General features: G+C 40.1%; 1 protein-coding gene across 1 annotated transcript in view; it reads left to right on the top strand.

The window, feature by feature from the left end:
- COCH (cochlin) overlaps positions 1–12,197 on the top strand; it is a 17,103-nt gene extending 4,906 nt beyond the window's left edge. Inside the window, exons 3-12 of the mRNA XM_015565488.1 lie at positions 407–542; positions 2,472–2,628; positions 3,184–3,317; positions 4,024–4,086; positions 4,363–4,407; positions 4,517–4,664; positions 7,786–7,889; positions 8,574–8,800; positions 8,961–9,477; positions 11,280–12,197. Of these exons, the coding sequence (XP_015420974.1) occupies positions 407–542; positions 2,472–2,628; positions 3,184–3,317; positions 4,024–4,086; positions 4,363–4,407; positions 4,517–4,664; positions 7,786–7,889; positions 8,574–8,800; positions 8,961–9,477; positions 11,280–11,455 (1,707 nt within the window). The 3' untranslated portion in view covers positions 11,456–12,197. The remainder of the gene's footprint in view (positions 1–406; positions 543–2,471; positions 2,629–3,183; positions 3,318–4,023; positions 4,087–4,362; positions 4,408–4,516; positions 4,665–7,785; positions 7,890–8,573; positions 8,801–8,960; positions 9,478–11,279) is intronic.
- Positions 12,198–13,323: the final 1,126 nt, after the last annotated feature.

Below are 13,323 nucleotides of genomic sequence, written 5' to 3'. Positions count from 1 at the left end.
CGCAGGCCCAGCCCCGGGACCGCGGCCCCGGGTGGGAGCAGGAGCGCGCGCAGGTGGGAGGGCTGCCTGGCGCTCCCGTTCAGACCTACGGCCCATCTGCTCCGCTTACCCGTTTCTCCCACGCGGGGGGGCCCCTCCGGCCCGAAGGGGACGTTCTTTCCAAGCTACGGAGAAAGGAGCCCCCTACCCCCTGCACACCCACATCCCCGGAGCCCGCCGGCCAGCCGGCCAGCAGACGGTCAAGGCAGGGGTATTAGTAGAGCCCCTCGGAAGGGGGGACCTCGCTAGTCCCGGGTGTTCCGCAGTCTTGGGAGCCAGGAGAAGCCCTCTAGACCCGACTTCAGACTCTCAGAGCTGAGGAGAGAGAGGCTTGACCCCTGGCTCTGTTTCTAGCAGTGTGCCCTAGCATTTGGGAGTCGTTTTAGAGTTTGTCCCACGTGTAGAAGTCCGAGTATGGGTGTGTGGTTCGGTGTGCTTTCTACAAAGTAAAAGGCAAACCCTTCGGAACGTCTCCTTTGTTTTCCTTGAAAGGAGAAATGAGGGTAAGGCTTGCACCGGCGGTATTCAGCCCCACGCAACTCTCCTCGCCCCCTCGTCCCCACGCACACGCTCACTAAAGTCAGTGTTGACAGATAAGGGTAATGTGTCTGATGCCACTGAAAATGGGAGGAAGAATGAAGGCTGTTTGATAGCAGATGTGAGGCTACTGTTTTTGGTAAAGATTTTCATTCCCCCCAACACCCTAGAATGTTTCAGAGCCAAGGGGTTGGCAGCGTACCTGGCATCCTGCCTTCCCTGGACCTTACAGTACAGAGTACAGCTCAACACAGAGGGCCCTTAGAAGAGGGTCCGGCCTGTCCAGGGGGCTCAGTTGGTTGGAGTGTCCTCCATGCACGAAAAGGTTAGGGGCTCAGTCTGGGGTCCTGGGCTTGCAGGAGGCAGCCAATCAATCTTTCTCGCCCCCCCCCCTTTTTATTCTCCCCTCTCTAAAATCAATAAAAACATATCTTTGGGTAAGGATTAAAAATAAATTCAATAGTTACAGCGAATTAATGAATTAACATGTTGTATTATGGTATTTTGTTACATGTTGCCAAAGGCTTGTCTTACAGTAAAAACTTAGATTCTTTATCAGTTGGGTTGACCATGTAAAACTTGACAGTATTAACAGTGCTTTCTAAAAATGCATTAACTGCCTGAGGTAGTTCTCTGGAACAGGAATAAGCAGGCGCCATTCTGAAGGGACTAACTTCCCTGTTTCCTGTCCTGTAGGAGTTGCAGAATATTCTGTGGGCTGTGTGACCTTGGGCAGATTAACACATGGCTTTCATTTCTTCATTTGTAAAATTAGTGATTGAGCTAGATGACATTCAATAAAGTGAAGCATCTTTTTACTGATTTGCTTTCATTGATATAATTTAAAGGCACTGCATTTGGAGGAAAACTGGTATAAATGTGCTTCTGAAGCAAAGGATGACTTAGGTTTGTGCATGTGTCTATGAAAATGTCCCTCACAGGCTCAACCCAGATTTAATACTGTCCCCTCAGTCAACTATGCACACAGTTGTCATCAGAAGCGAGATTTTTATATTTCTAGAACAAATTAATAAATGGCCAATGAGTGTTATTTTCTAGTTCTCATATAGTTCAATTATGTATTTTACTTTTAAATATATTTTTATTGTTGATAGTATTACAGATATCTCCCATTCCCCCCCCCTCCCTCTTCCCAGCCCCTACACTGCCCCTAATATCCTTAAACACCAGGTATACAAGGTCTTCACTACTCTATTGCCTATGTCCATGGGCTTAAGCATATCCTGTATACTAAAGGCTAATATGCAAATCGACCAAATGGTGGAACCACCTGTCACTATGACGCACACTGACCACCAGAGGGCAGACATTCAACACAGGAGCTGCCCCGTGGTGGTCAGTGTGCTACCACAGGGGGAGAACTGCTCAGCCAGAAGCCAGGCTTATGGCTGGTGAGCACAGCAGCAGTGGCAGGAGGCTCTCCTGCCTCCGCAGCAGCACTAAGGATGTCTGATTGCTGGCTTAGGCTTGCTCAGCCATCAGTCAGACATCCCCTTGAGGATTCCTGGACTGCGAGATCCTTCCCCTACAGTGCACGATTTTCGTGCACTGGGCCTCTAGTAAGTATATAAGTTCTTTGGTTTATCTCTTCTCACCCCCCTAACCTCCCAATCATGTATTTTCCAAACTGATAAGAACTGAGAAAATTTTCCCATTAGACTTTATAGTGGCTGAGGACTAGATTAAATTGGAGAACGGATTTTCAGCTTGCTAAAATCTGGAATGGTGTGGGCCAGTGTATAAGTCAATATTCCTAACAAGAAGTGTTGAAACCGGGCAAGTAAAATGTCAATCTCATCTCCTAGTCCCCCCCACTCACCCCACTGCCCAAAACGTCCTAAGAATGGTTATTACATTCTCTCCTTCCTCTTCAGTGCCCATTGCTATCACGTGCTTTACCAGAGGCCTGGACATCAGGAAAGAGAAAGCAGATGTGCTCTGCCCCGGGGACTGCCCTCTTGAGGAATTCTCCGTGTTTGGGAACATAGTATATGCTTCTGTGTCAAGCATATGCGGCGCCGCTGTCCACAAGTAAGCCCAAACATGCCAAGGGGAGAGAAACGCAAGTGTGATTATTTTTTCTCCCTCTCTAGCCGTCTGTATCCCCGATCTTTTCTTTCTTGTGGTGCCATAATAGGCATCAAAGGTTTTCCTGAATATCCTTGAACACCAGCTACACAAGGGAAGCTTTCTGAACGATGGCAAACTGTATTATTTCTTGATAGTTAGCTCTGTGATTCTAAAACATTGCTAATCATGTAATATATTAGTATGTGCCAGCCATTGTTTTAAGTTCCACGACAACTCTACCACTCTACAAGGTAGGTACAGTTTTACTCCATTGTACAGATGAGGGAACATACTACAAGTGTGTTCTTATCAACACTTAAGCTTGACAGCACAAAACCATTTTCCCAGGCAGATGCTGTACCTGTGTAAGCAAGTTTTTTAAAAAGGCTGGAAGCACTCTTAGATGGGTTTCCTGCTTAATTATTTTCCTGATAAATAACAGATGCAACATGGCACCAGTCAGTCGGATGCCCTGAAAAGTGTGGGTTGATCTCAGGTGTTATTCTTGTGTTGCAGAGGAGTAATCAGCAACTCCGGGGGGCCTGTGCGAATCTATAGCCTACCTGGTCGAGAAAACTACTCCTCAGTAGTTGCCAATGGCATCCAGTCTCAAACGCTTTCCAGATGGTCTGCTTCTTTCACAGTGACGAGTAGGTACAATTATGTTCTTACTTTTGTGTAAACATTGCCCCCAACCCCCACCCCACCCCCCCAAAAAAACCCCAAAAAACGTGTTCTGCTTTTCTCAGCCAAACAACATCTTTAACTTTGATGGCAAAACCTGTGGTCAAGATCGAAGGGGTCAACTATGGGCTAGAGTCAGGGGACCCAAAGAGCCAAGGACCCACTCAAGCCGAACTTGGTGACTGGGGAGGAATAATCTTGCTATCAGAAGAGGGCAGTAGAAACTTGAATGGTCTGTAATCAGAAAGCCCTGACCACGTAACACTAAATCAAAAAAACTAGTGAATGAATATGAATTCATTTTTGGTGATCTTTTCAAAATATGACCTGCCCTAGCCAGTGTGGCTCAGTTGGTTGGGGTATCATCTCTTACAACAAAAGGTTACAGGATCAATTCCGGGTCAGGACACATACCCAGGTTGTGGGTTTGAACCCCCAGTCAGGGCCCTGCCTATGGGAGGCAACGAATTGATGTTTCTCTCTCTCCCCCCCCAAAAAAGGCCTAATAGATAAGAATCCATTTGGTTCTTTGAAACAAGAATGCAGCAGTTGCTCCTGAAATTTGCCATCACTCTGTTATATGTACCATCCTATAGAACTCTAGATTAGATTTGTTGTGCTTTGATGATAAAAAAGGAAGAGGAAAAAATAGCCTCTTCTTTATTTTAACAGAAGGCAAAAGTGGAACCCAGGAAGCCACAGGACAAGCCGTGTCCACAGCACAGCCACCATCAGGTATGAAATATGGAGCCTACATTGTCTCACACAGCACTGGAAAGTCCTGCATTGGAGGCTCATCAAATATGTAGGCCTCCTACTCGACTGACTTCTTTGTTGGGGCATTGCTTCCCCAGTCCAGAAGATCATAAAGAAATAAATTTTCAAAAAAACATATCTTTTTAAGAATGACACTACTTGTCATAAGCTTTTCCGTATGTGGGCTTCTTGCTATGGAACTGTCTGCCGTTTGCTGATGCCAAATGCTTCCTTCCCCACCCCACCCCCAACCAGGTAAACGACTAAAGAAAACACCCAACAAGAAAGCTGGGAATAAAGGTAAGAATCCAGATAGCCATTTGGGAAAATAACTGTGTCCCTCCCTTCTCCCTCCTCCCTCCTTCCCTCTTGAAACTGCTAACAAAAAGACTTGTTTGGGTTTTCACAGACTGTAAAGCAGACATTGCATTTCTGATTGATGGAAGTTTTAATATTGGGCAGCGCCGATTTAATCTACAGAAGAACTTTGTTGGGAAAGTGGCTCTCATGCTGGGAATTGGAACAGAAGGACCACATGTGGGCCTTGTTCAAGCCAGGTATCAACTTTGTTATAATGGGAGGAGACTTGATGATGACAAATAATCAGTCCTTTTATAGGTACATTTGTTTCAGTTCAATAAACATATTGAGGTGTGGACAGTCTGGATTCCCAAACTATAAAGTCAAGATTTAGGATTGCCTAAGCAGACTGGGTAAGTCTAAGTACTTCCTTTTTGGAGAAAAGGACTTAGAGAATTCTATGGTATTTGTGGACTGAAAGGTTTGTTCCTCATACAAATTACCTTTGCACATCTACTCTGCTCAATTCTTCATTTCTCTTTGCTGAAGGAAAAACAGGCAGTGATATATCTGTAACTCCTTCCTATTCTGTTATTGTTTTTAGCTCTTTCCATATTCCCTTAATTGGAGATTTGAAGCCTGACCTTTTCATTTTTATTCTCTTAAAAATAGTACTTATTGATGTGTATCATAAAAAGCTTAAAAAACATAAAAGCATAAAGAAAAAAATTCCAAATATAACCTCCAGAGATAATCACTGTAGAATGTTTTTTTTTCTTTTCAGTATTTTAAGAAAATATTTTTCTATATGAGGGTATTTTTTTAAAATATATTTTTATTTCAGAAAGGAAGGGAGAGAGAGAGAAACATCAATGATGAGAGAGAATCATTGATTGGCTGCCTCCTGCATGCCCCCCCACTGGGGACTGAGCTCGGAACCCCAGCATGTGCCCTTGATCGGAATGGAACCCAGGACCCTTCAGTTCCCAGGCTGACACTCTATCCACTGAGCAAAAATGGCTAGGGCTATGAGGGTATTTCTTGATTTTTAAAAGTTCAGACTATAAAAATGTCTTATATCCTGTTTTATTCATCCCCAACTATTCTGAGCACTTGCATCATGTCACAAAAATTCTTCAGAAAATGTTTCATGTTACTCTGCATGATTGATTACTTAGCCATTCTTCTATTGCTTCTTCACCATTACACCTAGCGCTGTGATGAACATCCTATGACATCTGCGTGGTGTCTCTGATTAGACTTGATTCCTGAAGTGGGGTTGGGTCAGAGGGTTCTGACATTTTTAAGTACTCTGAAATAAACAGTTAAATTGCTTTACACTACTTGTTGATCCAGTTTACACTACTGTCATTTTTTAAGGGTTTTCTCCAGTACTATTAGATATTAATTTATATTTAATTTGTTCTTGTATTATTTTTTACAATTGGTTCTTCATTTAGATAGATTTTTTTTAGTATGAGAATGTAACTTGGTTGTTTTAACCATTTGTTGTGGTTTTTTAAAAAATATATTTTATTGATTTTTTGCAGAGAGGAAGGGAGAGGGATAGAGAGCTAGAAACATCCATGAGAGAGAAACATCGATCAGCTGCCTCCTGCCCACTCCCTATTGGGTATGTGCCCACAACCAAGGTACATGCCCTGGACCGGAATTGAACCTGGGACCCTTGAGTCCGCAGGCTAATGCTCTATCCACTGAGCCAAACCAAACCGTTTGTTGTTTTAACAAGAAAAACCATTTGTTGTTTTAACCATTTGTTCAACACCTTTTAAAAATGAGCTTCTTATTCCATTGATTTGTGATAATCTTATATACAAGTTTAGGCAAGTCTGTTTCTTTGGTCCATTTGCTACTTCTTATATCCTTTCTACAATGCTTTGATTTTTGTCACTTTATTGTACATTTTAACATCCCATAAGGCAAATTCACCACAGTACTTTTCTTCATACATTTTTCCTTTGCTATTTTTACCCAATTATTTTTCAAGATGAAAACTATACTACCCCAAAGACTCACTTTTCTATAAATGTCCTGGTTTATAGTTTTTCTATTTTAAGAAGAACATTAGAATAAACTGTATCAAGAGTTTCTATTTAAGCAGATAACAATATATCATTACGGATGCAAAAAAAAGACTAAATTTCATAAATCATAATTTGGATAGTTGAGAAGTGACCATAAAAGTGAAAAGGTTATCACCCCATGAAATCTGACTTTGTGACCCAGCATTCCACCAGGTATACAGAAATCACACCATCAGGCAAGACAATCAGTGCTACAGTTGTCCCTCAAAAATCTTGACTTAATGGCAACTGATACAAAAACCTTAAAAGTTTGCACTTATGAAATATTGACATCTAAAAACAGTGCATCAAACTGTGCTTTAACTGTTTTTACTCAACGTGGTCTTCAATGAACAGAGTAGTTATGAAAGTGAGCAATGATTTGTTTGCTATTAAATATGGAAAATCTCAAACCTCTTACCATACACATCATTTTAAGATTAGCAAATGTCAACATCATTTATTAGAAGGAAAACTCAGTATCGTCATACTTTATAATGTTTCCTTATAACTTCCCATTTAAAATGTTGGCTTTAGTGTCACTGAAGCTGCCTCTTCCAACCAGAGACCTGGGTCAATAGACCCGCACTGTTCAGTGCTTCCAGGTCCCCTGGGCCAGACCCGCCCCACACCAGGCGGACTGTGGTTAAGCCCAGTGCCCTGACCCGGGCCTGGTTTCAGGTGCTCCTAATAGTTTAGGTATGGACTTTGGGTGCAGGAGTGGGAGCCAAACAAACCTGAATTTAAAGTGTGGCTATGTTTTGTTGGGAAAATTACCTAAATGTCTGAGCCTGTTTCTTATATTATAGGGATAATAATTTCTATCTCCTAGAGTTATAATGAAATGAGATTATACATAACATATAGCATATTACCCAGACCTGGGGTCCTCAAACTACGGCCCGTGGGCCACATGCAAATACAAATATTGTATTTGTTCCCGTTTTGTTTTTGTACTTCAAAATAAGATATGTGCAGTATGCATAGGAATTTGTTCATAATTTTTTTTTAAACTATAGTCCGGCCCTCCAATGGTCTGAGGGACAGTGAACTGGCCCCCTGTTTAAAAAGTTTGAGGACCCCTGACCCAGACTATAGTAAATCCTTAAGGTAGCAATTGTTTTTGTTACGTTTTTAAAAGACCCCTAAAAATTCAAGTAAAGATGCAATGTCTTAGTTGATGATATAATACGGGATTAAGAAAGAAACTTAGACATTGTCCACTTTAAAGTTTAATATATATAATTTGCTCGTTTTCTGTTTCCAATTCTCTTTTTTTCATTTTTCCACGTAGTGAACACCCCAAAATAGAATTTTACTTGAAAAACTTTACATCAGCCAAAGATGTTTTGTTTGCCATAAAGGAAGTAGGTTTCCGAGGGGGTAATTCCAATACAGGTAAGTAGACTTTGGCACCTGGGATACAACACAGGAGGTTATGAATGATTAGATATGTAAAACAGTATTGTGCTTTTTTTATATAAGGAGATGTGAAACGCTTCTTCCTGTTTCTGGAATCTTGGCTAGTATGCACTTGATCATCTGAGGTGCTCAATTTTTAATGGAAAATATACCAAAGGGTTAATTTTATTTATTAAAAAAAAATAAAGCATTATGACCCCAAATCCTTATAATGAATAGGGCAGATGTCACTTTAGGCAAGTACCTGTTTGGAATGTTAAAAAGAACTAAAGACCAAAAGACTTACCTAATAAATGTAGATGTAGTAGAAGGAACTAAAGTAGCACTATGGACCCTCAGAAGGGAGACTTCTTATTCTGAGTCCTTAGTGGTACTAATCAGTCACTAGGGGCGAGAGGGAGAGCATGGGTACAGGAGTGGGAGTGTTGTGTTTCTGACTGATGCAAATGGAAGGAAATGTGAGGCTTTTGGGAAGTGATGGGATAGGTGAAGACAAAATTGGCCTGCCAGATTATTAAACTTTCCCACCATATGCATCAATTCTAGAACCGGGCTCTATATGTTAAATTCTTAAACGAAGTGGCATCAGGTTGGTATAGGGAAACAGAAATGTCATTTGAGCAGTAGTGGTGCTGCAGTTTGCTTCTTTTTCACTCCTAGGAAAAGCCTTGAAGCACACCGCCCAGAAATTCTTCACAGCAGAAACTGGTGTGAGAAAGGGGATCCCCAAAGTGGTGGTGGTATTTATTGATGGCTGGCCTTCTGATGACATTGAGGAAGCAGGCATTGTGGCTAGAGAGTTTGGTGTCAATGTATTCATAGTTTCTGTGGCCAAGCCCATCCCTGAAGAATTGGGGATGGTTCAGGATGTTGCATTTATTGATAAGGTAAGGAGGTGAGGGATGTCTTGTTAAGGTAGGGATTCAATTTTGGACCTTGAGGCATAGTGCTGACTGGCCCATATCTAACATTCAAGATTTCATAATTTTTAAGAAGAAACAATGTTTGATCCCTTTGGATATCTTTTCTGTTCTTCCCTTCCATTAGGCTGTCTGTCGGAATAATGGTTTCTTCTCTTACCACATGCCCAACTGGTTTGGCACCACAAAATACGTAAAGCCTCTAGTGCAGAAGCTCTGCACTCACGAGCAAATGATGTGCAGCAAGACCTGTTATAACTCAGTGAACATTGCCTTTCTAATTGACGGCTCTAGCAGCGTTGGGGAGAGTAACTTCCGTATCATGCTTGAATTTGTCTCCAACATAGCCAAGACTTTTGAAATCTCGGACATTGGTGCCAAGATAGCTGCTGTACAGTTCACCTATGATCAGCGCACAGAATTCAGTTTCACTGACTATAGCACCAAAGAGAATGTCCTAGCGGTTATCCGAAACATCCGCTATATGAGTGGTGGAACAGCTACTGGTGATGCCATTTCTTTTACTGTTAGAAATGTATTTGGTCCCATGAGGGACAGCCCCAACAAGAACTTCCTGGTAGTTGTCACAGATGGGCAGTCCTATGATGATGTTCGAGGCCCTGCTGCTGCTGCACATGATGCAGGTAAGGTCCTTCCTTGTCCTTTGGGAAGGGAAATTGAGGAGGGGTTCAGTGAATTTTAGAAGAAACTTAGGCATTTATTTCATTAAATAAACATCTACAATGCCACAGTCACATTCTAAAAGCTTTACCCAATATTAGCTGATTCAATTGTCAAGGCAGCTCTACTAATTTCATTCCAGATAAGAAAAGAAACTCACCCAAAGCACACATTAAGTCAGGCCAGTATTCAAACCCAGGCAGTCTAGCTGAAACCACACTTCTGACCACTGTATTATTGGGAGAATACCATGAGAACCATGTCACGTGTCATGGAAATGTTATAGGTTCACATTTGACTCAAACTTGGAATATATCCACCATCTCCAACCCCTAGTCACAATTTATCATAATTTACTGTGAATCTGCTATTTGAAAATGCATTCTTTTTTTTTTTTTTTTTTTTAGTAGTTTTCAGGCTGGGGTGAGCTTTCTAAATTGATAAGGTCACCAATGAAATTTAAATTCTATTCCATCTAAACTTTCTAAGTGTCTTTTTTTTTCTTGACAATGAAAACACACTCTGATGTTATAAGAGAGTATAAAAAGGTTCTTTCTTACCCCAACCTTAATATTACTTTTGGCAAAGGCCGCTAGTTCCTGAAGACATTAGCATGTGTTACTGAGATCAAATAGGCCAACAAATAGCTGAGGGTTCCCTTTCCCGGGATGAAACTGAGTGACTGGAGTCCGATATTTAAAAAACAAAAATGTTCAATTGGGAGGGGGTTTAGCAGCCTTCCATTTTTCTGTACTCTTCTGCACGTTCTTTTCCCTATTTGTGAATAACCTTTTTCTTTTTTTGTACATTAGCACCTCTGCTAATGCATTTGTGTATTTTATATTGATGGATTTTTTATTAAAACTGATAAATGTAATTTAAGTGATACATGGGTTTATTTTTATACATCTGGCTTATTTTATACATCAGCAAACTAGCCTATGTTGAAGACCTCTTTTCTATCATACTCCTTAAAAAATGTAGATGACTAAATTATGGTTAACAGGATTGGATTCAGGCTAAATTAAGTGAACTAGTCTATTTCAAATATATTTTCCCTATATGATTAATTGAACTTTTCATGAATAGTATTGTTATTTAACAAAATCCAGAAAATAGACTTTCTGGGCTATGTCACAACCATTTTTATATTGTTCCCTTAACTATGAGTATATACTGGGCCTGAGCTCAACTCTCTAAGCTTGAATGCAGAATTAAAAGTGAGAAAAACTAAAGGGCAGGAAAATTTTTATTTTTCTCTTGCCAGAGAGAGACTGGCTGGTGGTGATAAATCCTAAATTGTTTGAAATAGCTTTTGTATCATCTAAACCTGCTTCGTTTGTATCCTAAGCTTCCACAACTCTGAACACTGTATACCACTAGAAGGGGAATGAAGCCTTGGATAGGAGGGGAGTAGCTACTGCAGAAACTCCCAAAATGTTATGGGGAATTGCACCCAGAAGATAAGACAGTCCACTAAGAATCTACTAAACCACTGCTTTTACAATTGGGATTGAGGCGAATCAAACTAATGTAACAGCACCCTGACCAAAATGTACAGTTGGAATAAAAGCCTTCTAGTACTCCAGGCAATGCAGATGGAATGCCTCAATGTAACAGGAAATTCCAGCTTCACAGGCATTTCTTCTGGCTTTATTTTTATTGATTATATAGAGAGGGAGAGAAAAACATCAATTAACTATGTGAATTTTATATGTAAACTGGAACTTGGATTTACATTCCCTTAAAAATATTTCCATTGTAGGTATCACCATCTTCTCTGTTGGTGTGGCTTGGGCACCTCTGGATGACCTGAGAGATATGGCCTCTAAACCAAAGGAATCGCACGCTTTCTTCACAAGGGAGTTCACAGGATTAGAACCAATTGTTTCTGATGTCATCAGGGGCATTTGTAGAGATTTCTTAGAATCCCAGCAATAATGGTGATGTTGCGACAACTGAAAGAAAAAGTGCAACAGGATATAATGTATAAGTAATACTGAAATACTATAGAGCATATTAGAATCAGATACAAAACTATATTTAAGAGCCAACTGCTGTTTTAAGCAAATAAGCATTCACTTAAAGCTACTACTTTTAATTACAGTTTAGACGTAATTGTTCACTCTGCTGAGGCTTCATAATCATGACCCTTAGAAACTCAGGAAAGGGGTATATCATGGATTAATATTAAATGTATAGATATGAAAATTCCATAGCTCAATAAAAGAATCTGATATTTAGACCAAAAGTAACATTCCTTTTATCATTCTGTATTAAATATATAAGCAAAATAAAAAACTTAAACAGAAAAGTTATTTTCAATATATCTTGACCCAAGTAGATGTTATTTAGTATTCTAAAGTTATAATTGCTGATGAAATGGAAGGACTTGGTATCAAGCTTATTTTGTAGTGTATTTTCACAGTAAGTTATCACACTGAACAGGATAGCAGGACTACCTAATATTTTTCTATTTATCTAACCCTTAATTTTTATGTGTAGGGGTATATATGGCTTGTACGCTAAAGTCATCCATGTACACAATGTTAAGTTGGTAAATTTTTACTTACCATTTACATATAGCTTTAAAGAAAAGCACATATTTCAAATAGCAGAACTGCAGGGAAAGTATTGTCAGTTTGACTATATTTAAGCAATAAAATTGCTAGTGACTATTCAAGCTGCCTTTTATTTTCATAAGTGTTTCTCCCTAGGGCATGTAAAAATTCTGCATTCAATAATTTATGCAGAAAGGCCAACTGAATTTTTTAAAAAAATCATGCAATAAGACTATGCCTTTTCTATCATTTATTGAATGCCTACTGTTCGAGGCATCATACCCAGCCACTACCAGATAAACAGTACAAAAATGTTTTATAATTGGCATTAGTTTTACTTAAATGTGCTTGTGAAGTTGGTGCCTATGAAAAGTGTTCAGAATTCCATTAATGTAATTATCATTACTCCCCAGGAACTCTCCTCTTAGGTAGAGCATCCTGCTTACTTTCTCAAGACAGGACCTGCCCTCACTCATTCAACTGCGCACCTTATCTCCTGTAACACAGTCACTGATCCTATCTGGGTGATTTACAACCAGTCGACCCCAAAATGGTGTTAATTAGTGGAAAATATACATACTCCAGTTAATCTTTTGAGTCTAACAATTTTAGTTTGTGGAAAAGGAATGAAAAGACTGTACTGAAGAGGTATACCTGAAATTGCCTTTGACACTAGATTAAAATTTGATAAAATCAAGTTGGGAAGACAATAAACCTCTCCACCTTATAAAATGTGGCAAATATGAATTCATGTAACAGATTTTCAAATAACCTAGTACATAAAGCACAAATTCTCAGCCAAGAGTACCACTCCTTAAAAATTTAAGCTTAAGTGAAAACTTGGCCTCTAGCCCTTTTAAAAATGCTTTACCTTTAATTCTATAAAGAACAAAGTTTTGAGGTATGTGAGGTAACCATAGAAACTAATATTTTGACTGAAAAAGCAGCAAGAGTAGAAATGAGCACATTATCAAGTTGCTATCAATCTATCCCATCTAATAATAGACAAACATGGTAATTAACCATAACTTCGCTACCCTTCCCATTGGCTGAGATATGCAAATTAACTGCCAACCAAGATGGCAGCCGGCAGCCAGGCAGCTGAAGCGAACAGGAGGCTTGCTTGCTCCAGTGATGGAGGAAGCCAAGGTTCCCCGCCTGCTGCTGCTGGCCTCTGAGCTGCAGTCTAAGAAACAATGTTGCAATTATAGAAGGTAAATAAACCCCAGAAACCTGCTTTCAGCCGTC

This window comes from Myotis davidii, unplaced genomic scaffold (genome assembly GCF_000327345.1).
Source record: "Myotis davidii unplaced genomic scaffold, ASM32734v1 scaffold21, whole genome shotgun sequence".
Classification (NCBI taxonomy): Eukaryota; Metazoa; Chordata; class Mammalia; order Chiroptera; family Vespertilionidae; genus Myotis; species Myotis davidii.
The sequence above is the reverse complement of the archived record's forward strand: the minus strand, read 5'-3'. Positions and strand labels throughout refer to the sequence as shown.